This window comes from Alnus glutinosa, chromosome 2, assembly GCF_958979055.1.
Source record: "Alnus glutinosa chromosome 2, dhAlnGlut1.1, whole genome shotgun sequence".
Lineage (NCBI taxonomy): Eukaryota > Viridiplantae > Streptophyta > Magnoliopsida > Fagales > Betulaceae > Alnus > Alnus glutinosa.
The window spans coordinates 36,692,248-36,716,792 of NC_084887.1; the positions used below are offsets into that span (position 1 = coordinate 36,692,248).

General features: G+C 35.2%; 3 protein-coding genes across 14 annotated transcripts; 1 reads left to right on the forward strand and 2 right to left on the reverse strand.

Annotated features, from left to right (window-relative positions):
• Positions 1 to 259: 259 nt before the first annotated feature.
• On the reverse strand, positions 260 to 2,847 carry LOC133859887 (LOB domain-containing protein 25). Of its 8 annotated transcripts, none has more exons than XM_062295447.1 (3): positions 2,630 to 2,847; positions 1,924 to 2,485; positions 260 to 1,022 (listed from the first exon to the last, which is right to left on the reverse strand). In XM_062295447.1, exon 3 carries the CDS (start codon positions 1,016 to 1,018, stop codon positions 512 to 514), a length of 507 nt encoding a protein of 168 aa, XP_062151431.1. In that variant the 5' UTR covers positions 1,019 to 1,022; positions 1,924 to 2,485; positions 2,630 to 2,847; the 3' UTR covers positions 260 to 511. The 8 variants fall into 8 exon arrangements, with proteins under 8 accessions (XP_062151431.1, XP_062151427.1, XP_062151429.1 ...); XM_062295443.1 differs by having other exon boundaries at positions 260 to 1,027; XM_062295445.1 differs by having other exon boundaries at positions 260 to 1,027; positions 1,880 to 2,485.
• Positions 2,848 to 10,309: 7,462 nt separating this feature from the next.
• On the forward strand, positions 10,310 to 18,172 carry LOC133859888 (mitogen-activated protein kinase kinase 3). 5 transcript variants are annotated; one of them, XM_062295452.1, is made up of 11 exons: positions 10,310 to 10,558; positions 10,727 to 10,845; positions 10,934 to 11,191; positions 11,845 to 12,063; positions 12,175 to 12,312; positions 12,473 to 12,640; positions 13,165 to 13,278; positions 13,822 to 13,929; positions 14,629 to 14,720; positions 15,195 to 15,591; positions 17,839 to 18,172. In XM_062295452.1, exons 2-10 carry the CDS (start codon positions 10,741 to 10,743, stop codon positions 15,553 to 15,555), a joined length of 1,563 nt encoding a protein of 520 aa, XP_062151436.1. In that variant the 5' UTR covers positions 10,310 to 10,558; positions 10,727 to 10,740; the 3' UTR covers positions 15,556 to 15,591; positions 17,839 to 18,172. The 5 variants fall into 5 exon arrangements, with proteins under 5 accessions (XP_062151436.1, XP_062151437.1, XP_062151438.1 ...); XM_062295453.1 differs by having other exon boundaries at positions 10,310 to 10,521; XM_062295454.1 differs by lacking the exon at positions 10,310 to 10,558 and adding an exon at positions 10,590 to 10,610.
• A 330-nt stretch (positions 18,173 to 18,502) lies between these two features.
• LOC133861589 (uncharacterized) lies at positions 18,503 to 23,165 on the reverse strand. The gene is made up of 17 exons (XM_062297381.1): positions 23,076 to 23,165; positions 22,853 to 22,965; positions 22,622 to 22,730; positions 22,424 to 22,488; positions 22,033 to 22,071; positions 21,306 to 21,402; positions 21,097 to 21,193; positions 20,859 to 20,922; positions 20,709 to 20,785; positions 20,507 to 20,585; positions 20,116 to 20,195; positions 19,781 to 19,865; positions 19,621 to 19,689; positions 19,478 to 19,545; positions 19,355 to 19,403; positions 18,727 to 19,242; positions 18,503 to 18,628 (listed from the first exon to the last, which is right to left on the reverse strand). The coding sequence occupies exons 1-16, from the start codon at positions 23,140 to 23,142 to the stop codon at positions 18,865 to 18,867; spliced, it is 1,536 nt and encodes a 511-aa protein (XP_062153365.1). The 5' UTR covers positions 23,143 to 23,165; the 3' UTR covers positions 18,503 to 18,628; positions 18,727 to 18,864.
• Positions 23,166 to 24,545: the final 1,380 nt, after the last annotated feature.

Here is a 24,545-nt window from a genome sequence, read left to right on the forward strand (position 1 = left end):
AGGAGACCCCCAATTCATATTAGAGAGATACATAAATTGGGTACCTTTTGAATGATTTTGTTTATTAAGAAAAGAGAGAATATCATCTTCTGAAACCAATGACCAGCTATATATGATTGAGCTAAAGAAAAAGTTGGAATATATCAGAGAAGAATCTTCATAATCCTTCTTAAACAAACGGGAAGTCTTCCTAATGCACCAAACTATACTCAAATAATTAATGCACCAAGGGGCAAGGATAAATGTAGTACAAGGTTAATTAATTAAGCTTAGAACCACGCTCTTCAAAAGCTTTACTTAGAAATATTCCCATATGCAACAGCAGAATCTCATATCTGCATATTTAAGTTGATAACTTTTTCAATTGAGAAGTTTGGTAGCATTCAGTGATACCCCCCATATTCTATTCACCCATGTTATACCATGATACACATTAATTCCCCCTTCCAATTCTATGAGAAACCCCAAATGGTAAAAACTTAAATATATAGAATGATACAATTAATTAATCTTACATATTGCCTTCCCCTCCTCTCTCTTGGCTATCCTGGTCATAAGGCTCATTATTCCATGGAGAAGAATAATACAAACCAGAACTTTGACCAAAAGAACCTCCTTCATGACCCATCCTTCTTCCAAACTGGGACGACGTTGTTGATGTAGGCATATCATTGCAAGCATAGCGCATCAAGTCTGCATTTGTGGCCTCCAATTCCTTCTGGAGCCGAAGGACATGCCTTTGGAGGACTGAGATGGCTCCAACACACCCATAGACTGGATCTTTTATCCGCGCCTCCGCTTCATAGGCCAGAGAGTTGACTGCATCCTCTCTCTGATGGGGAAGGACTTCGTTGAGGAGCTTACTAACATTGCTTGCGCCAAATATCTTGTGAACATTGGCAAATTTTTGCGGCTCTTCAGGTGGAAAATATGGCGCAAAAATGCAATCTGGCATGCATTTTCTCCTTAAAAACTTACAGGCAGCACAGGGGGAATTGGAGTAGCTGGAAGATGCCATATATCTTCACTGCAGCAAAAATCAATCACCGATCTAATTATTCATGAGCAGTTTATTGCAAACTTACTTGAAATTGGAAGACATAAATTATCCTTTTCTTTTTGTATTTTCCTTTTAAAGACCAAAGTCTTTTTTTACCCTATTTAACTTGGTGATTTCTGGGACTACAGAATTAGCTAGGGTTCGCAGTTAGCACCATTTGCTTATGGTGTGTAGTTGCTAAAAACATGATCTGCTGCTATCTTTTACTTTTTCATATTCCTTTTTACTTTTTTTTCGCATGCCAAGCAGTCTTTCTTGAATATGAGTGTTACTTTGTGGATATTAATGCATCTTAGATTTTACTAGACAGACCCCCCCCCCCCCCCCCCCCCCCCCCCCAAACAAACAAAAGAAAAAGGAATACGACACATGAAGATAAAGATGGTTTCCTGTGTTAGGATTCTCCTCAATTTGGTCAATAGTTCCAAAATTCAATCAACATACTTGTCCTTTGAAAAACTCTCTCTCTCTCTCTCTCTCTCTCTCTCTCTCTCTCTCTGCCTCCTTCCCCCCAGCCACCACCACAAATTTAGATTCCTCGATTTCATGGCAATCACTTACACCACCTACCGGCCACATGTTAGCATCCTTCTTTTCTCTCTCTTATAGAGTATGGCTTCTGATCACTAGTGTAATTTCAACCTTTATCTCTCCTGTGAAGTACTGGAATTCTACAGCTGTCAAATTCCATACCCAAAACCCTAGATCAACTTATATATTATAACCTGAAAATTCTAGCAACATTTTATTTGAAAACAAAGGAGCTAGAGTTATTAGTGAAAAATACAAAGAAATAAAGAGGCTGCACCTTGTACTTACCCTTTTCTGCCTAGGTTTCTTTGATCAGAAAAGAATATTATTACCTTTTTTTCCCTTCGTGCAAGCTCCTTCAAGATCTATTCTCTGATAGTCCCAAGGAAAAAGAAGTTGCAGCCATTTAGAGAGGAATTAAAATTCCTAGGAATTTACAATTGGATGTGAGTTCAAAGAAAGAGGAAACCCTAGCTAGTTGCAGGTCAGAGAGAGTGAGAGAGAGAGAGATGCAAATACAGTGACAAAAGGTAAGGATGATGAGAGAAAGGGGAGGCAAAGAGCATTTTCAGTGGGAAGGAACGGAAAGCAAAAGACAAGGGCAATAAATGGGGCTACAAGAAAAAAAGGGTGACTACGACACTGCCATTATAATAATATCAAACACTGTTCAATAACCTGGCGCTGGCAACTTAACTTCAAACTTGCCCCCATCACAACTTCATGATAGTACTCCTGTTCTCATATATATATATATATATGTTACAAGTCGATCTCTCTTTGAATACAAATATTTTGACCTGTATATCCAAGTCTTCTACAGGTGGTGGCCGGAAGAAATTCTCTTTCACTGTAAAAGAGCATCTAGGGAAATTTTTGTTTTTTGAGACACACCTGAGAGAAATATGTTGTGATCAAAACCCCCCAGCTAGCTAGCTAGCTAGCTAGTAACACAAAGGTGTGCATGCATTAATATATATGTCACTATATATTAATATCAGTAGCACAAACAATATATATGCAGAAACGACATCCTACCCCTTAAATCTCAATTACCGTATGCATGCAACATGAATTCGTCGTTCTTTGCCGCGCGCGCGCCATTGGATATAAGAAATCAAATAGACCTGGTCATGAAGATATCCCAAAGAGATCAAGAACAATCACACTAGCTAGATATCTTTAAATCTTTCAACTTTTTCTATGTGGCATAAATGTACACATGTGGGTTCTCTCTCTCTCTCTCTCACCGGAACTCTCTTGGGGGTTCATTATTTAAAGATATTGTGGTAGGATATATGCACACCCAACCTCTGATTTTTTTTTTTTTTTTTTTAAACCACTGTTGGCTTCAATTATTGAGTTAGAAGTATGAGCACGAAACTCCGAAAGCTTTACTGTTACCTTCCATTATTGTATTCAGTAATCAGTGTGTAGACAGGTGTAGTTAATTACAGACAAACGTGGCTGAAATATAAGGACAGATACCAATTAAATGTGGCTGGGCCTATCTCTTTGCATTTTCACCTCTCAACTAGCACGTACGCTTTAATTAGTTTTTTTTCGTACCTAGTACTGATCGACAAATTACGTCGGACTAATTATGTTTTGTAGTCAATAATTGCCAAAAACCTGAAGATTTAAACTGTGATTTGAAGACTAATATTGCTGATGAGATCACAATCTTGGTTGCAAATTGAAGGAACCAAGCTAACAAACATTGAAACAATAAAACACTAAGATATATACGTACCAACAATATTTATTTATGTATAACACACCTGCATATATAGCAAGGCAAATGAATAGGAGTGTACCGGTGTTAGGGCCGGCCAAGGTAAATACTAAGTACAACGTCTCTTATTACAAAGTTCTTTACAAATTAATTGACGTGCAAGGTTTTGAAGTCTATAATTGGTAAAATAATTAAGCTAAAAATATAGCTTTTCAATTTCTCTTAATTATTCTAATTATAGATTGTCGTATTATTAATTTGTAAATTAATGACTTAATAGTAAAATTTGTAATACTCGAAACATATTCTTTTAATAAAGTGAGGAAAATGTTATGTGAATATGTAGAAGTCAATGTAGTCTTGTTGAATACTCATATGTGTCACATAAGTCAAAAACTAATTAAGCTTGGCACTTTTTTTTGCAAGTCTATGTATATATACCTATATATGCATACACTTTCAATTCCTAGTGTCGTTTGATCGATCTTTCAGAGAGCCAAAAAGGCGTGAGATTACTTAAATATATATATATAGAGAGGATATTTATATATATAAAGGTTGGGTGGTGTGGTGGGTTCCCTACAATTTTTTTCTTTTTCTTTTCCTAACGGGTTCCCTAGAGATATAGTTAGGTAGAATGCTTTGATCCGCCTTTGATATATATTATACAATTCAATCCCATTTGTCAAAACACAATTTCTATCAAACTTTATTTGTTTGTACAATTTATATATTAGTCGACGAAGCATATGTATTTAGTTAAGACCATGTGTCTTTATTCATGATTGGAGATCAATATAATGGGTAGTAATGAACATATAATGATGATATGATTTTCCTTTAGATCTCCTCATTAAGGTACACGAATCTACTTTTTGTAGTCGATCTCATCATATGTGGACCAGTATCTGTATATATGTACATAGATATGCGTAATCAAGCTTTTGTTTTCTTATTATACGACAAGCAATTATATATATGAAAATTAAGATCAAATAATTTAAATGAACCTTCCCTTTCCTTTCAATTTACTATTATTTGATGTTATCATATTTAGCCTTTGGGCATCAAGAAAAACAAGTGGAGAGATGGTGGGCACTTTGAGAAACAATATAATATATATATATATATATATATATATAATTAATTAATGTCCTCCTCGGCGTTTTTGGCTAAGTACTGCAATAACTCTCCTTTCTGCATGCCTGCTAGGATTCTTTACACACTATAAGGGTCAGATTGCAACTGATCGATCATCGAGAAAAGTTTCAAAGGATATATGCATATATTGTGATATAAATAAATAAGTTTCTGTTTTTTTTTTAATCAAATAAATTATGATGCAGCATGGCCCTAATGATTAGAGAGGCAAGGCAATTATTGGTTGATATACTAGAATATATATTTATATATCACGCTCAGTTCAGTATAAATATATATGTTGAAAACAATTAATGTGATTAATGATTCTACATTATATTTTGAATTCAAAGGATTAGTTGATAAGAGATGGAGACCACAAAAACCCACATCCATCCTTTCTTCACTAAGGTATCAAGCTAAGGACGTACGAGAGAACCACAATCACTCTTTCTCTTCTCTTGTCTCTATATATTTTGAAGGTATATATATAATATACTGCATCAATCTCCTTTACAGCAAACGCAACTTGCCTTGGACTAACATGATTAGGCCAGGAGCACCATTCAATGGATGGCCGGTATCCATTGCTAAAGACAGATTCCTCCGTAGTATTATTATTGCTAAATTAATATTCGCTGTTGTACGTGGTGTATTATCTTTGGAGGGAAATAAATGTGAGAATATTTTGGTTTGGGTAATTAAGGTTCAAAGAGCTAACTTACTTTCTAGTTTTAGCTTTCTTTTCTTAATTAATGGAGAATACTAATTGGCCGGGATACCATAGTTTTTATTACAATTTTCATATAAATTGATGTGGCCGTTCGTAATTGATTAAATAATTAAGAGTGCTAGCAGGAAGATAGAAGCTAAAAAAAACAATAGCAAATCTCACGAATAAATTCAAGATCATAAATGTATGGGGTAGCTCCTAAACGAGCTTTTCAATTCTCTCCTACATTTTATCATGACTAGCTAGGCACGTCTCGTCATTTTATTAGTAGTAAAGGGCGGGGAGTACCATTTATTTTAATTTCTTTGTCTCCCTATACGGGGCTTGATGTACAGTTTCTCCTTTTCTTGCATTAATTATGTTGATCATTTGCTTATAGTCGAAATGTCAAATGCCATTTATTAATTAAATTAACAAATTTAATTTTTTATTTAATTATTTCATTAAATTATGGACTGCTTCGCCAATTCGTGAATTAACAATTAAAACTTGCAGTGAGCACTCATTCTTAATGGTTGGCTAATGAGGTCTTGGTCTTTGTCTGAATTAGATACATGTGATTAGCCCTCGCTCATGTTTAAGAGGGATACAAAAAAGGCTACCTAATTGGCCGCCAGGAATAGCTAGGTTTAATTAATTATAATGGTTGGGATGAACATTAATAATTGGGTGGGCTTTTCTGCTCGCGCTCTGGGCTGAGAATATGTCCTCTAGATCTCCTGCGCCTCTAACACCTCGAAATTGATTTGGAGAGAGATGATGATGATGATGACCACCGTGGCTGCAGGAATTAAGTTTCTGATTCTTCACCTAACATTTCTGAACCCAATACTTTTTTTGAGTGCTTCACTCGGTCTTGCCACTTGCCACTCTCATGTCATTAATGGATAGCATATACATAATTTACTCAATTCCATGGGCTTTAATTGGTATAGTACTCTTTTATATATATATATATAGTCTATTAGGATTGTCGAGACTATGTAATTAAGTTCGTATGATTGCATCACTTCCTTGGTTGTAGTTAGCATTCGAATTTGTTCAATTTTTAACCAAGTTGAAGTTACAGTTTGTCCCGTCATTATTAACATCTTATATAAAACATTGATATTTTATTTTTTATTTTTACAGGAAAAAAGAGTGTAATATCTCCCTAAATTTACATATTTATTCGCCGAAGATTCAAGTTCAATTTTATCCATGTTAGGCTTGTACAGCAAATTGGTTAAAAATCAGCTCGTTTTCGCCATCTGCCAACCCGCATGGGTTACAACAACTAGGGGTGTAAATGAGCCGAGCTTGAGCGAGCTAGAACCGAGTTCGAGCTCATTCATTACGAGCTCGAGTTCATTCATCACGAGCCCGAGCCGATCTCGAGCTCATTCATCACGAACTCGAGCCGAGTTTGAGCGGTAACAATTAAGCTCCAGTCAGCTAAATGAACTCGATCGAGCCGAGCTCGAGCTCATGAGGAGTTCTAAAAATTAAGTTCGATTCGGCTGAGTTTGTTGTAAGTTATATAGTTTATTTAACATACAAAAAAGGGGTGAGCTCATTTAAAAATTAATATTACATTATATAACATATAAACAATATATATTTATATTTTATGTTAAATAAACTATATAACTTACAATAAAAATAAATGATGTAATAATTGTTAAATATCTAATGATAATACTTATAACATATAATAAAATGATTATATGTCATATGACACAATGTTATATTATTATATGATCATATATTCCTTTAATCCTATTATATTACATGAATAATATGATTAAGTATTTGGATTGTCATCATATCATATATATGACTAACAATTAAATATTGATACTATTCATTTTTACTATTTTTTATACATATAACCAATTAATATATACTAACTAATGACCACTGTTATTTGTTATTTAATTTATACTTACATTAGTATATTGTTTATTAATATACTATATTATAAAAATAAGTTATATATTAACAAATTAATATAATATATATATATACGAGTCGAGCCTTAATAAGCAAGTCGATCCTTATACGAGCGGGTTCACGAGCTTTAATCGAGTCGAGCCGAGTTTATACGAGTTTGTATCGTTTAATAATCGATCATATTTTCGTGTTCACGAACAGTTCATTTAATAATCGATTCGAGTACGAGTCGAGTTTAAATCGAGCCGATCCCGAATAAGTTCTCGAGTGGCTCAGCTCGTTTACACCCCTAGTTACAACAAATATTTAGCTCATAACCTTGGGCGGGCGGATACAACATCTGACATCCGTCCATATGCATGTGGTTGATAGCTCGCGGATTTTGAGTATGTTGGGCGGATATTATCTTTGCCTAGCTTCTTTAATTTGTTTAATTAAGACCCTTAAACTTATATAGCATTCCTCGTATGTGTATATATTAATTTTCTATATGTTCTTCCCTGTGTCAGTTTAAATGTTATCAAGTTTGTACACCAGTTGGGGTAATTTGTTGAGCAACGTACATGATGTTGATTTGAGTCACTAGTACTGTTGTCTTGTCTATGCCTTCATTCAATCTGTATTTAGGCAATGATCGAGTTACCCCTTGTTCTTCTTCACCCTAATTAATAAGGCATGCAGCCCCAGCTAGAATTCAAAGATGATTAATTCCAAGGCCGTAGTTTTCTCAATCCCTGGAGACTGGCGGAGTACTAGACTGAGTTGTTAAAGGCGCGCATTTTGTCATGAGCTACCTCACCAAACTTTCCCTAGCTCCCTCTTCAAGACTTCCACAGCATGAAGCTTCTCAGTCACTCTCTTCCCAATTTTGGTGGTGGATTTGCAATTCCTGCAGTTGCGACCGTCCTCCAACGCGCGCGTACGTACTTTGTTGACCGACCTCCTGATTCCCATCTGTGATCAGTTTTTCAACTTGAGTTTCACACCCTTCTGCTCTTCTAATTAACCCCTTCTGCTTTTATAATTAAGCCACCCTTGTACTAATTATTCCAGCGGCTTCATATATATATATGTTGTCCCTTCACATCAGCTCTTTCCGGTGGAAGGCGGTGGCTCTGATATAATATATATTTCATATTATGTCGGCTTATTTTATAATAATATTTTTTCATTTAGGTTTGATTGTATATATCTACTTTATATTTTCCATCAATTTTTTTTTTTTTTTTTTTTTTTTTTTTTAGGGTTTACTCTATTCTTTAATTAGTTTAGGTCTACTTTAAATTTATTTGTATTGCTCTTAGTTTTTCTATAAATTGAGAAAATTGTAATACGTATATAGTTCAATATAGTCGGAGTCGGAGCCAGATTTTAAGTTTTGGGGGGTCCAAATTGAAAAATAATAATTTAGGGAGCCAAAACTATAAATTTTTTTAAAAAATAGGGGTAAAAGTTGTTATTATTATTATTTTTTTAGATTTTTTTTTTTTTTTTGGGGGGGAGACCTTTGGCTTGGGGGGCCAAACCAAAGTGTGGCTCCGCCCCTGAATATAGTGATTTTAATTATACAATTCATTCAAGATATAACACATACGTCTCTTTCCACTTTAGCTAGCTCCTTTTTATTTTTCTTTCATATTATATTATTTTATATTATATATATATATATATATAGTATCAAAGCTTTTTGTACATAATTTTCTTTAATATATAGTATCATATATAGCTTATTACCTACATGGTTTTCTACAGGCACTATGAGTTATTAATTAATGCACGTAAAAGGCTAGCATGGATATTATGAAAAGAGAGTGAAAAATGATTAGAAATTGGAAGGTGGTAGGTCTATGCATGAAGAGGAAAATAGCTTACAAAATTTATAAAGAGTAGAGGATTTGAAACTGATCGTACAAAGTGGAAGGTGTGGGGCTTCATGAAGCACCTCTTACAAATTAAAGTGTCTTGTAAAGTGGATTCCACATTATATTGCTTCTGCATACTGCCTCTAATTATTGATTAACGCTTACCTTATTTTATCTGTAGTACTCTCTCTAAGGAATTCAACGAGTAATGCTATACATCATCGTCTTGCCTTCTTAAAATTGATGTGGCTCTTGAAATCACCGTTGAATCAAAATTCAAGATTGACATATCAAAAATTTAATGGTAATTTTAAAAATCACATCAATTTTAAAAGGCCATGTGCTTACTTATTAACATGAGATACCTATGCAGCAATTCCCTGCAGAAGGCCATGTGCTTCAGTTTATGTGTGTTGGTTTGTGTCATTTGTCTATACACGTACACGGGACGCATGGTGAAATTGTCGCGCATTGTCAATTATTGATTTGACAATTTTATCTTGTGCATGTGCGTATATAAGGACGAAATTAGCTTTTACAATTTTAGAAGGGCTAATAAATTGAAGCCTGCTTGGTAGTCGCTCCGCCCATGTGTGCATAGTTAATGATTAACAATTTTTGATATATTCGTAAATTCGAACTCAACTTGAAAATAGAAGGTTAGTTCGAGTTAGAGTTGACTTATATATATAGTGTTATACCTATGCCTTAATTGACACGACTTGATCAAATCCGACACTCGACATTTTGGACTAATAATTTTTTATACGACCCGTGAACCTAACACGAAACTAGCGGGTTAAAAACTTAGAGTTAGAAGAATCTAACCTATTTAATTAATTAGAGTTGACTTTTATACGACTTGCAAATTCAACACAAAATTAACGAGTTCATAAGACTGTCAAATAACGGAATAATTATTCAATTCTCGAATCTATTCATACATACCTAGCATCAAAACGCATGATTTTTTTTTTTTAAAAAAAATTATTATTACATTCTTTATTTTATTTTTATGAATCTCATTTATAAAATGAATGTTAAAGCATTTCTTGGTGTACATCTGAAATGTCATATATGTAATTAAAAAATTATTTATATATCTTTTTAGATAATATAAATATAATTTTTTAATAAAAAAATTACATCTTTATCCTTCTAGATGTACACCAAAAAAAAACATTGTGAGATGCTCGATCATTCCACATGATTTTATATCGATGAATATAGCATGTTTTTAGTAATTTTCTTTTTAAAAATAAAATACCTGAAAAGCTTCTTAAAACACTTAATGTGAAATTGATGTAATAGATTGAGTGCCAAGATTACCGTTGAATCTAAGAACATACTCCACGTTATCGTGGGGCTGTTCATCTCCAGCTCAAAACTGAAGCAACGTCATCGCCTGGTGACTGGTCCATCAAAATTGCAGATGCAGCACAGAAACCTAACCGTAACGAAATAAACCAATCGGCTAGTTGGCTCAGATTTCAACGGCACCAAAAAAAAGGGTTAATTTAAATTCAAGGTAAAAGAACTGCTCTGGAATTTTAGCGCTTTCACTTGTAAGTGTGAGAACTCTTTTCGGAATTCTTCTTGTATTAATTTCAATTCAAGGTCTCTGATCGCAGTCTCACTTGCTTAGTACATACCCAATTGATTTTTTGTTCAATTTTTTAGATTTATAATCAAGGTTAATCAAGCCAAAACATTATGATTCTTAATGAATACAGTAGCGAAATCGTCCATGGCTGGATTGGAGGAGCTAAGAAAAAAGCTTGTTCCTTTGTTTGATGCCGAGAAGGGCTTCTCGTCCGGGTCCACTTTGGACCCTTGTGATGATTCTTACACGGTAATCTTTTTGAATTGGATTAGAAAATTGAGATTTTGATTTTTTTTTTTTTTTTTTTTTGGTATTGAAATTGTTTGTTTTTGTGAAGCTATCGGACGGTGGGACTGTGAATTTGTTGAGTAGATCGTACGGAGTGTACAATATCAACGAGCTAGGGTTGCAAAAGTGCACGTCTTGGCCGTTGGTGGGTGAGGAGGACCGGAGCGAGAGGACGTACCGGTGTGCCTCACATGAGATGAGGATATTTGGGGCAATAGGGAGTGGAGCGAGCAGTGTTGTGCAGAGAGCTATACATATTCCCAGTCATAGGATTTTAGCCTTGAAGAAGATCAACATCTTTGAGAAGGTATATTGCTTACCAAGTCTTAATTTCTATTGAATTTAATGATGTGAGTTTGGTTTCTCATGGACTAAGATAAAGAAAATAGGTCAATTGGTTTACTTGTTCGATCACCATACGAGGCGGTCTAGGGTCGTCTTTCCTATTATATAACTTTGCCATTTGGTGGAATTGGTTTTCCTATTGTAAAGGAAATGCTTGTGAAATGTACATTAAGAATATGATTATATTCGGCTCATTTTTTATGGGGTTTGAACAATGCCATGAAGGAAGCGGGTAAATTTTCATGTTCGGCTCATTTGCGTTTCTTAACAGTCTTCTATGTTCTGAAGTATCTGAAATTGGTTTTGCACTAATTGCATGAATGGATTTTCAAATCCTACATGTCCCGTTGTGTATGAAGAGGCAGCACCGCCTACGAGTTAAGAATTAATAAACAAGTTCTGGGTTGTAGTATCAATTTATGTGCCTCTATAGAATATAGATTATTTGCCCTTCTAGATGATCTTAAAATGTACTAATCTGTTCTATGGTAGACAAAATTCAAAATCTTGATCTACATACCCACGTCTAAAATTTTCAGCATGAAGGAATGTTGGGTAAAATATAGTATTCATTTATCATATTGTCTTATATAAGTATTCCCTTGTGCATACTAGGAGAAAAGGCAACAGCTTCTTACTGAGATACGGACATTGTGTGAAGCACCTTGTTATCAGGGTCTCGTAGAATTCCATGGGGCATTTTATACTCCAGACTCTGGGCAAATAAGCATAGCTTTGGAGTACATGGATGGAGGCTCACTGGCAGATATCTTAAGATTGCAGAAAAGAATACCCGAACCTGTCCTTTCATCTATGTTTCAAAAGCTCCTGCATGTAAGAATATCTTTTCAGTTTCACCTGGGTTTTCCTCATTATTGAGGCTTGACACCTAATCAGAACACGGTGCATTCTTCTTTATTAACATTTTGTTTTTCATCCTGGAAGGGGTTAAGCTACTTGCATGGAGTTAGACATTTAGTTCACAGAGATATAAAGCCAGCAAATTTGCTTGTGAATCTGAAGGGAGAGCCAAAAATAACAGATTTTGGTATAAGTGCTGGCTTAGAGAATTCAATGGCAATGGTTAGTGATACATACTACATCAATCTAAGTAATAAAAGTGCTGGTTTTATTGTTGTATGCTTCTTGCTTGTTAATGCATGTCTACTCTCTAGTTACACTGAGACATAAAAGTTGAGCTGCTTATTTTGGTACTCACTTACCTGTGAATGTAATTTACCAGTGTGCTACTTTTGTTGGAACTGTTACATACATGTCACCTGAGCGAATTCGAAATGAGAGTTATTCTTATCCGGCTGATATTTGGAGCCTTGGTCTTGCTCTCTTCGAATGTGGCACAGGGGAATTTCCATATTCGGCTAATGAAGGACCTGTCAATCTTATGTTACAGGTGATATGCCAATGTCTTTTGAAGTTACATGTCCCTTATTTTATGTTACATCTCTCAAAAGATAAGTGCCAAGCACTTGTTTCCAAACAGATTTCTTTCTAAAATTTCCATGCCGATATGTTTACAAGGGTTCCATATAACAATAGTTTTTAACTCCTTGGCAGGTATGTAAAATTAGAAAAAGAAAAATGAAAATTGCATCTGTTTCATATCAGTTATATCCAATATAACAAACATAATATTTCAGTAGCTGTAATACTCTTCATGATCAAAGAATGTTGGGGTCATGTTCCCAATTGTAATAATTTCTTGTTATTTTTTATCCTTCTAAATAGGCGTTTCTCTTGTACACTTCATTTGTCCTGGGTTGCGCTTTCCACTTTTAATAATATTTCGATTAATTATAAAAAATAATAATAATAAATGTTTCCAGTTATAATACTATTTCAGCAATTGAACTCCTATGCTTTTTATTGCCTTTGTGTCATGTTATTTTTTGCAACTAAAAGTTCTTGATTTGGCAGATTTTGGATGACCCATCACCATCACCATCAAAATGCAATTTTTCACTGGAATTCTGCTCATTTATTGATGCCTGCTTGCAGAAGGATGCAGATGCTAGGCCAACAGCAGAGCAGGTGAGTAAATATGGCAGAAGTTAACTGCATGCTAAGGGCTGTGGAAAATGCTGGTGAAGTATAAACCTATGGTTTAAATTGATAATTAGTGTGAATAAAAGAAGAGGCATCAGTTTTGAAAGAAAAAAAATCTTAATTGTGGTAAAATTTAGTTCAAGGATAACTTAACAAATTTTTTGAATATTGTTGAAATTATTACCAAAAGATGGCTTTTATGCTTCTTCTACATGGCCCAATGCCCATGGATCTGCTTGTGCAGACATTTAGTTCTTAGTTCTTTTTTATGGACTTCCACTTCTCCGTTTTTAATTATTCCTACATTTTTTATTTTTTTTTTTTATCATCCTTGCTTAATGTTTTGAAGAAATTACTCTGAGAATCCTTTTGCCACTTTTCATCCTTTTTGAATGTGTCGTTGAAAAAGTCATGACCAAATGTGATTTCTCATGTCAATGTAGTAGGTCAATTCAGCCTTGAGGTACTTCATTAAATAAAGACATGATGGCTACTCGACATTGATTAATTAGTACTCTCCAACTGCAGCTACTTTCACATCCATTTATTACAAAGTATGAACGTGCCGGAGTAGATTTAGAAGAATTTGTCCAAAGCGTTTTTGATCCTACTCAAAGAATGAAGGACTTGGCAGATGTGAGTACAGAAAGCTTCTAATTTCTATGTTTCCCGTATAAATGTGCTAACAACCAAAAATTTGTCAACAAGAAAATTAGTAAATCATATCTCGGAGTGTTGCATGTGAATTGGGCTACAATGCTGGTACATATCAACTTTCAGACAACAAAACTTCTATATGCCAAGCTGCTTTGAATGCAAAAACGAAGAGGGCAGTGTCTTTCAACTTGCACCCAAAACATGAATTTGTTTTTAGTTTTGACTTGCATGGCATCTTAGAACCTACACCTACTGGATGGTCCTTTTTAGGAATTCATCTATGTTAAAACTTACCAAATTTAGATAATACATGATAGTTGACCATTTGCATTGAAATTTTTCTACACCACATTTTTCAATTATCCTCCGTCATTTAAAATGAGAGATTCATTTTTATCTTATCAACCTAAATTCAATTTTTGTAGATATGTGAGGTTGGATCAATAAAATGTTTTGATCTGGTTGCAGACCTTGACAAGTAGATATGGCATGTTCAAACCTTACCATGTTGAAGGGCATGATTTTTGGTGTACATTATAAAAGAAATGGTTTAATTTAACAAAGACCTATTGAATTTAAAGCACTTGGATGGGAGCTTGAATCAGTAATTGTAACAAGAGCTAATTGCTCGTGCTTATGCTCAATGGATATTGATACACGTTATGTGTTTCTGACCAGATGCTGGCGATACATTACTACCTACTTTTTCATGGACCTGATGAACACTGGCAACATATAAGGACCTTATATAAAGAAGGCTCAACTTTCAGGTGCTGAACTACCCAGTAACAATTTTTTTCTTGAAGCAAAAGTTACTAGTTCTGGAAGGGGAAGGTTTAAATTGGTCAAACATTGTCAGTCCATACAAACTTCTTCTGAAAGGAGCTTCATACACCTTTCGAGTAAATAATGAATCTTTACTTTGAAGATTAGTTATTCCCCTGTTTTGACAGAAAATGGTGTCAGTGAAAGTTAATTGCTAGAGGAAAGAAATTTCTTATTGTGAAAAGAAATGTCTCATAGCTAATTTGGAATGCTTTTCATGGGAAGAAGAAGGTTCTGGGAAAGGAGGTGTTCCATACTCAACAAATGTAGTTTTATCAAAAGTCAGTTTTTTAAAAATGAGAAACTGATAGTGTGTGCTTCTTGTTGGCTTATCATCATACTATTCTTTTTTTTTTTTTTCTTTTTTTTGTAGTAGTAATGCTTTTAATAATCACTTATATGAGCTTCTATTCTTCCAGTTTCTCTGGGAAACACTCTGTTGGTCCAAATGATATCTTTACAACTCTGTCAAATATCCGAACTACATTAGCTGGTGACTGGCCTCCTGAAAAACTTGTGCATGTTGTGGAAAAACTTCAGTGCCGTGCTCATGGTCAAGATGGAGTTGCCATTAGGGTATCAGGATCCTTCATTATTGGGAATCAATTCCTTATTTGTGGAGATGGCATACAAGTAGAGGGTCTGCCAAACTTTAAAGATCTTTCCATTGATTTATCTAGCAAGCGGATGGGAACATTCCATGAGCAGTTCATCATGGAACCGAGCAATCTCATTGGTTGTTACCTCATAGCTAAGCAGGAGCTGTATATTATTCAGTAGAGAAACTAACGGTGAGGATTCCCTCCTAGCTCCCAGGTCAGTAAATTCAACAATTGTTCACATGTTTATCTGACTTTCTAAAAAAATTTCTACGATTTTGTAGCCATTGCAAAATTGAAATTTATTTTGAATGTGAAAGCATCTTCTTGTTAAGAAAATTCATTAATGATTCAATTCTAACTAATGCTCTATTTGTTTCAACGTAAAATATTTTCTGATGTTTTACTCCAACAGCATCTAGGTTCTTTGAACAATGTGACATCTCACAATGGGTAAATTCTTTATCCTTCCCCCTCTTACTAAGAGTTAGGGGAGCGAATGAAATTAGATATCCCAGTACCCCTAGCTGTAAACAATAGATGCTAGGCACTGTGTATCGACACGTGTAGTGTTGTGGCAAACGTGTTAAGTTTCCCGCATGGGGAGTATGTTCGCATGGAAAAACAACTTATTTTCCGGTGTTAGGCTGTCAACATGAAAATGTTTTAAGTTGTTTGGTTTGCATTAGAAATGTGAAATCATTAATGTCCAAACTTTCAAACAAACTTGGCTTAAATGGTTTAAAGTATTCCCATCCTCCGTCTAATAAGGATACCTATATATCATCCCACTCCTTGAAATTCATCAAACATTTTCCAAGCACATCTGATTTTCTCTCATTTTGTAAACATGTCAACCATGTAAACGGATAAGAGGCGTACCCAAGGCAACAACATTAATTGATCATCATAGTATATCTTCTTTGAGACTTCTATTACATTAAATCATTTCATTTTTGCATAGCTCTATAAAAAAATCTCAAAATTATAAAGAGAAAGAAGAGACAAATGACTCCACACTAGACCAGCAATGGGAAAGGGTACTAACTCTCTCTCCCTCCCATAAACGCTCTATGTAAAAAACTTCCCCCTCCTTCTCAGATCTCAGTCAGGGAGGAGGGAAGAGCTCTGCAACCCTCATGTACTCTCCTCTTTGTTATTTCCTAATTTTCTTCATCCATTGGGTTATTAGAGGGTAGATTTACTGAAAACCCACAACCTCCACCACTCATACACAACTCTTCATCCATTGCCGACCATTGCTCAACCTTCCACTGGCCCCCTCCCTCGCGCGTGTACCCCATGCGCCATTGTGGCATACATGGGTTACACGCGTCGCCGCTCCTTTTGATCTCCTACAGCAGATATTTTCCATCACAGCACCTGTGGCTCTCCTTTGTAGAGCTAGAGTCCATTTCATCCATCAAAAATTCCAAATCCAGATCTAGACCTTAAAAATATCCGAGCTTGGTGGTTCTTTACCTCACCACCCCAGATAGTGTCTCATCCGCCACTGTACAACTACCTCTTAGTCTCCCCAACTACCTCTTTGTTATACCTACACTGTCCACCATGAGCCGCTACAACCAGCTTCGTTGGCAGCATTCTCAATTGCCTTCTCCACCTTCGAGGATCCCATCTGGAGCTGTGGCTGGATTGTTATCAAGATTGGAGTTTCTTTTTGGCCTTTTCTATTTTTGCACGTGTTGTTTGTTTGTATTTGTTCTTACTCATCTATAAAAATCTAAAATTTAAAATTCTAAAAAATAAAAAAGAAGAAGAAGAAGAAAAAGAGACTCGACATTACTCTACTTGTCAACCACATGATCAGATCTCTTAGAGGCTAATGACTTAAACTCAGCATCTAGAACAACCTAAATGCACCATTTGTCACATAATAATGCATTCAAAGTTTAATAGGAAATGAATCACACGGACCTTGTAGATATAACTGTACTTGCTTTCTTTCTCAACATCTTCAAAGGTTGTCAATCAAAATTGTGTGCTGCGACATTGAAAGAGTATAAATGAGTTGATATTGAAAGGGGGTGTATGGTTTTGTGCTAGGTTGGAGGGGTGGCACCGGCGAAGGGTGGCTTCGGTGGGGGGCGGCTCCAGTGGGGGTCAATGCCCATGGAAGAAGGGCTGGTATCTAGGGTGTGTCATGGTTGGGTGTTCGCTAGGGTAGAGAGATTGAAGAGAGAAGTTGTGGGTGGAAAACAATTTACAAATAAGTGGTGTTGTTTGGTTGATCGAAGATGTTTTACGACCAAACACCCAAAAATATTGAAAACGTTTTACATTGAAACAAACGGAACTTAAGTTCCATTTCAAACTTAAATGACATGTTATATTTGTAGACATCAGTTTCAAATTGAATGGGTTTGGACTATTGTTCTCTACTCAACATTGAAAATTGCATTTCTTTCGGTATACTTACCAAGAAAATTATATTTGTGGACAGGTATTACAACTGATTCCAGCAAGATCGAACTAACAAACTCTTCTCTAGTGTATATGGTCCCACTTCACAGGTACAAATTATCATGCATAATCCGGTTACATTATCGTGTATTATCTGGTTACAGAGCTTATGTTTATTTGGGTTGGATAATGTCAAAGTGAAAGCATGGATACAGCCAAAATAATTATTCGTTTGGCAAATTTTTAATGTTTCATTTACTTTGTAATGAAATCTTTCCTGTTTTCTTTTCATCTCAGGGAATTTTTAATGTATATTATGCACATTGTTTGAAATGAAATGTTTCAAGAGCTTTTGGAGCTTTCTTTGATCTTTATTACAACTCATTGCGAGCTCTTTAGCTGCACATTTTCAAGCTTGTTACCAAGTTCTCTTTTTGGGTTTTTCTCGTGACAATGCCTTACAGCTGCATACCATAAGGTTTCCTCCATAGTTCAATCACAATATCAAACATGCCACTCAGTATTTTACCCCTGAAAACAAAAACAAAAAATAATAATAATAAAATCTTTTTAGACAAGTGCCCCAAAAAAAATGCAAAATGTTTGTGATAATTAAATGCATTTTGAACACATGTAAAACTGGATTGAAAAAAATTCCTCCAAACTAGAGGAAAACTTTATCCTTTTATAAGTGGAATAAGCATCTTTCCAGTTTGGTACATATTTTTTTTCAATTCCAAATTGACCTCAATCATGAGGGGAAAATTGATGAGGTGTAATATAGTTATAAACAATCCTCCTGTATCCTGCTTTACATTTCCGATACAACCCTGCAAAAGTAAAGGCAAACATGATCAAATTTTTTTCCCTTAGAATACAGTTTACAGTGCCATATTAAAAAAATCAAATCACAAAAAGCTGAACTTACTCTATAATCTGAGAAGAGTGATGGATCTACAACTCAGTTCTCAAGCCATTGACCCATGCAGCAAGGAAATAGAATTCACTATATTGACCTTCATACCGTATCTATAAAAAAAATATCCCACAGATATTAACCATCAAATTATGAAGGCAGTAGAAAGTAATCTCGTATTGTTCTTTTTATAGAGGACGGAGGGTTCAAAACAGAAGACGGGCTCTTCAATGTAGCTTTAGGGGTTTTCTCTAAGGCTTCATCATTTAAATCAGAACCTGAGAAGAACCTTTTCTTCTGGCTCTCAGGAGTACTGATTTTGGGCATGGTGATTGTGTCAGATGAGTTAGTTTGGTGTAATACTTCATTGGAAGGAAACAAATTGTCAGGGTCCTTTGTAAGACAACTTGGTTCATTTGACATAAGCTTGTGACGTTCCGCACTCGGGATTGCCATTACTCTCCTTCGAACGGAAGATGGGGATCTTGTGCTGGCGCAACAACTGCTTTGAGTGTTCCAAATACGAACCTAACAGACAAAGATTTGCAGATTGAGACAGGAAATTCTAAATAGTATAATAACTTACAATAGGTTAATAGTTGCATCATCCTGTATTTAATTTACTTATATGTATGCTTACTGTGAAATCATCTGAAGAAGTTGCTATCTTCCCGGCCTCAAACGAACACCTGCACAAGAAATTTGGGAGCTTAATTTTTTGCCGGTTACACTCAAGCCAGCAGCATTAGGGTTTAAAAGTTACCAATCTACTGCTGTAACTTCTCCATCATGGCTTTTCAATGCAATGGGATCGCCCTGCGGCTTGTTCACCTGGTTTGACTAGGCCAATTAATTTAGATCCAATCAAAGTCAAACAAAGAGCCCTGAATAAATAAGAAAGCTAACCTGCCAAATATAGGCATTTCCATCACTAGAACCACTGATTATCTGAGCTGCATCAGGGCTGATTGCTGACTGCAGTTGCGCAAGCCATATTGAAGATATGTAAATAGGTAGAACATCAATTTCAAGATGGGTTCTGGGGCTTACAAAAAGCAATGCTCACCTTTACATAAAATGATTCTATCCGGCATCCAGAGAAAGATCTCAAAGGTCCCTTTTCAAGCTGAAGTAAATTGTACAAGTAAATTCTGGAAGAAACAAGAATAGAAAAAATTGTCATTAAATATTTCCTAGCAATGCTCTTATATTTGCTTACTGTCTATGGTTCAAAGCAAGGGTGAATTTTTTGAGATGTGAAATGCAGTATTTGATCGTAGGATTACATCGCATTGGGCAATGTGCTGAGCTCTCATGCTCACAATTTTAAGATTATGCTCTCTGAACAGTGGTTAGCCCTGTTTGTGGCAGAAATAGATGCTAATCAAATGGGTAGAATACCTATTGTCCATGCATGAGGCTGAAAGAAACACTCCAGTCAAATCTTGGGACAAGCTAGATATACCATGTAATCTTCTTTCCTGGAACGAGAACAAAGAATCAGCAACCATCAGGACATCAATATGTCAAACTATCCAAAACCCATAACAAAAGTTCAACTCATGGAATTATTGGAGAAAGACATTTTATATCTTCTGCCACATCTGAATTTCCAACTTTTTTAACAATACCTTGACCAACAGTTCCACCGTCTAAATCCCAAACTTGGGCATTGATCCTGAGTTCACTACTAAGGTGGATTGCAAGGCTCAATACGTATGAAACTTGATTTATTGCTTACTTCATGGAAGGAAGCATTTACATGATAAATTTGCAGTAAAGTCAAAAGTACCTTTTCAGTTGACTGTGGATGAGGGCATGTCTGTGTTACCACACTTTTCAGATTTCTGGTATCCCAGAACTTTAAAATGCTGCAATGAACCAACCACAGGTGAAACCAAACAATAATCTCAAAGCATCAGTATAATATAACTGCTTACCAGAGAATTGAACAACTAATTTCATGTATCCTTGCAAATGCTACTCATAGATACCTGTCCACCGCTCCAGCGGTTGCAATGGAAACCTCATCTTTGAGATAGAGAACCGAGGTAATGCTCATCGAAGCTGCCTGAAGAAGTTGAAAGAATCAGTAAAGAGTAGGAAAAAAAAATGATCAGGAAGAAACAGAATCAGCAATAAACCTTGCCCCGCCTAGTGCGTTTTGCTTGAGGGGAAAGATGCGCTCCTTTGACCACAGCAGTTGAACTGTGCAAAGTAATCAGAATATTTAAAAAAAGAAAAAAAAAAAAAAAAAAAAAAAAAAAAGGAAAACAGAATTGCATTGAACTGAATGGACTAAAAAAAATATATATGCTTATGTTTGGGTCACAAACGTAAGCTAGTTGATCGGATCAATAGAAGCATGAAACCATAACTTACCCTAAGCAAAGCTCCCCATGCCCACTTTTGGAACTTGAATTGCATCTCAAGTCCCAAAGAGCAAACGACCCATCTCTTGAACCGGAGACAATAATATCTGTCAGGGAAAGAAAGCAGTTGTTATGGTGAAGTACATACCAAATAAGAACAATAGCAGGAGATTGAGGCGAATATAAGATATCGAAATAGAGATGAAAGTTAAAACTTACCAGGATTAGTTGGATGAGAATACATAGACTTCACACTTCCTGTATGCCCTGTCAACAATCCAATACATTTCATTTCCTGGACATCCCACAACTTCATCTGTTGAAAGGCCAAAGAACATAATTAGCTAAGAAACTGAAAAGTCATTAGTTTGACATTAATTTTACCACTATTTTTCCAATGGAAGCCAAATTCTAATTTTTGGTATTTGAATCTTCTTTTTAAGCCTTAATTCATTTATTGCAACAATGTATTACATTTTTTCTTGGTGAGTAGCAACTGAATCGGTCAGAAGACTAAGATGCCCTTGACATATCAGCCAAGATAGCCTGAACCATGCTCACAACTTGATTAAGGAAGTGTATTGGTTTTTGATTATCAAACCTAACTTCCAATATAAAAACTTTGCATCCAGCCCATGAATTTTAAATCACAGAACCATGGGTGCCCGTTGAATAACTATCAAGAAGTACAATTACGTTATATTTCATTTCAAGCATGTTTTGTTGGTTCCATAGCTTAATATTCTTTGTGCATATAACTACTATGATAAAAAATAAATACATAAATTGAGGAACGGACATGACTAACTACAGAGTCAAACAAAACAGGCTAGAAGCCAAGACTTGTAAATAAAAGTGAGCTTATGCTAAGCAAATTCAGATTACATTCTACATATCAAACATGCTAAATGCGAGGAAGAAAGCTACTATAAAGTTTATCACTTACAGTTTGATCACCAGACGCCGTCAGAATTTGAGTGTCGTCCTGCAGAAGTGTTCAGATTATGATGAACATCAACATTATGACACAGCAAATTATTTACTCAATTTTGGATTCATAAACCATAGCATCGACTGAAGCCTTTAGAATTGAGCCGAATACTCTTTTGCTTGACCCAAATTGACAATTAATAACTACCCAGAATTCTCACTTCCCATTTCCTACAAGCAGTTGAAAATGTGTGGGTTCTTGACAATCCTAAGATGTAAATTATTAAATGGTAATAAGCAAAACTCGATTTTAACATAAAATTTTATACAATTTCAACGAAAATTGTATAAAAATTTCACTCTAAAAGGGACCAACTCGGAAAATCACCAAGGAATTCGGCAATTACCTTAATCCAACATACATCAAACACGGCATTATGATGTGCAACCCAGTCGCAAACCCTGGCTTTTTCTGAGAACCGGTGATTAAAAAAAAAAAAAAAGAGGTAATTTCAATGAATTAATAGAAATGAATAATTAGTAATACTAAAAATAACAAAAATTGAGATTTTAACAGCAATCAAAACCCTAAAAATTAATCAGACCTGCGTTCTCCCGTTGAGATGCAGAAGACTGGAACTTGCGACGAGTATCAAACAAGCTCACGTACCCGTCCTCATCTGACACGGCAAGAATGTGCGAGTTCTTGCTAGCCTGCAACCAAAAAAAAAATTGTTTTCGAATTTGCTTACTCTGTGGGTAAATATTGAAACTATGATCAAACTGGTCAACCAACACTCAAAATAAAATACAGATTGACAAATTTATTTTTGTACCTTGCAGAATGAGATGGCCAGCGGCGGCGTTTCGTCGCCGCAGTGCTCTACAGCCACAGCCCCGATTTCGGTGATATCCGACGCCGCGTCGCTAATGTAGGGCCGTTTTCGAACTGAAAAATATTCGTACGCGAAATGTGAGATAATTATTACATAGAAATACGTATACATAGAGAGAAAGAGAGAGAGAGAGAGAGAGAGAGTGTGTGTGGAGGGAGGGGACCTCTGAATCCATTGAGCTCTCTGGATCTGATGTTGTGGAAGAAGGATTGGGGATTCGAGCTCTCCATTTGCGAAATATAGTCTGCAGCTGCACAGAGTGGGGGGGGGGGCAAAGAAGAAGATGAGGGTTTGCACGTGTGAGATGGTTTTATTGTTTCTGAGTACTGGCGGGAACTTAAATTTCAATGTTGGCGGACGCGGGTTTTTTTTGTGCTTTTTTTTTTTTAATGGGAAAAACACCAAATGTCGTATTAGAGTAGTTGTAGCGGCGTACTCAAGTTTTTAGGACGAAAAAGTTGGACGTAAGTAAAGCTCTCGGTTATGTTGGGTTTGGCTTTAAGTTAAAAATTAAATTAAATTTGGACTTAAAAAAAATTATAGCATATTGTAGTTTTTTTTTGCGGCACTTAAATTAAATCAATGTTTGTTAATGTATTTGGATAAGTGCTTTCTATTTTTTATTCGAAAATGTATTTTGATGTGATATTAAAATGATAAGTATTTTTATAATTGTGTTTTGGAGGGGTTCATATTTAAAAAAATGTTTTCTATTGAGCGTTTTGAAAAAACCCGAACAAAGGTAAAGATGACTTGTTACTTAGGGTCTGTTTGGGTTTACGATTTCAAAAAGTGCGATTTAAAATAACGATTTTAAAATGTGCGATTTGAAAAAAGTGATTTTTAAAAACGTAGTTAAGCGTTTGGCAAAATCGCAGTTTAACCTTTAAATTCGCGAATTTACCTTTAAAATTTTGCGTTTTCAAAAAAGCATCATCTTATCTGCGATTTAAAAAAAACATATTTTATGCATTTTCAAATCGCAATTTTTAAAAACGCAATTCCCAAACGATCTACGTTCTGCGATTTGGTTTAAAATCGCACTTATTGTCTACGAAATCGCAATCTCAAACGCACCCTTATTACAAACCCTTCTTTTTTAAAAAGAGAGAGAGAGAGAGAGAGAGAGAGAGAGAGTGAGACCATTCTAATCCTTTTTCTTTTTAAAATTTTTAAATAATAACTTAGATCATAATCCTACAAAAGTTAAAATACATGTTTCGTCAAAATATTCCTATAACAATGTAAGAATACAGTTTTCTAAGAAGTGTTTTGTATTTTGACTTAGTATACTTATTTTTAATGGAAAATTCAAACTAACCAAAAAAATATAAAACAATTATGTTGACGAGCTTGTTTGACAACTTTTTATCTCTTTTCTTTTTTATTTCTACTCAAATGTTAGAACATTAAAAAAACAATTTTCCTCGCAAAACACTTATAACTATTTTTATCTTTGTGTCACATTAAAATTATTTTTCAACTAAAACACAAAAAACACCTTCTAAGTTAACAAATGTTATCAAACACCGTCCTAATTCTAGTAGGATATCATTCATCCCTTCATGGTGTTTTGATCAAGAGGTTCAATTCTTACATGCTCTTTGAAAGAACTAAGAGAGAGGCACACTAC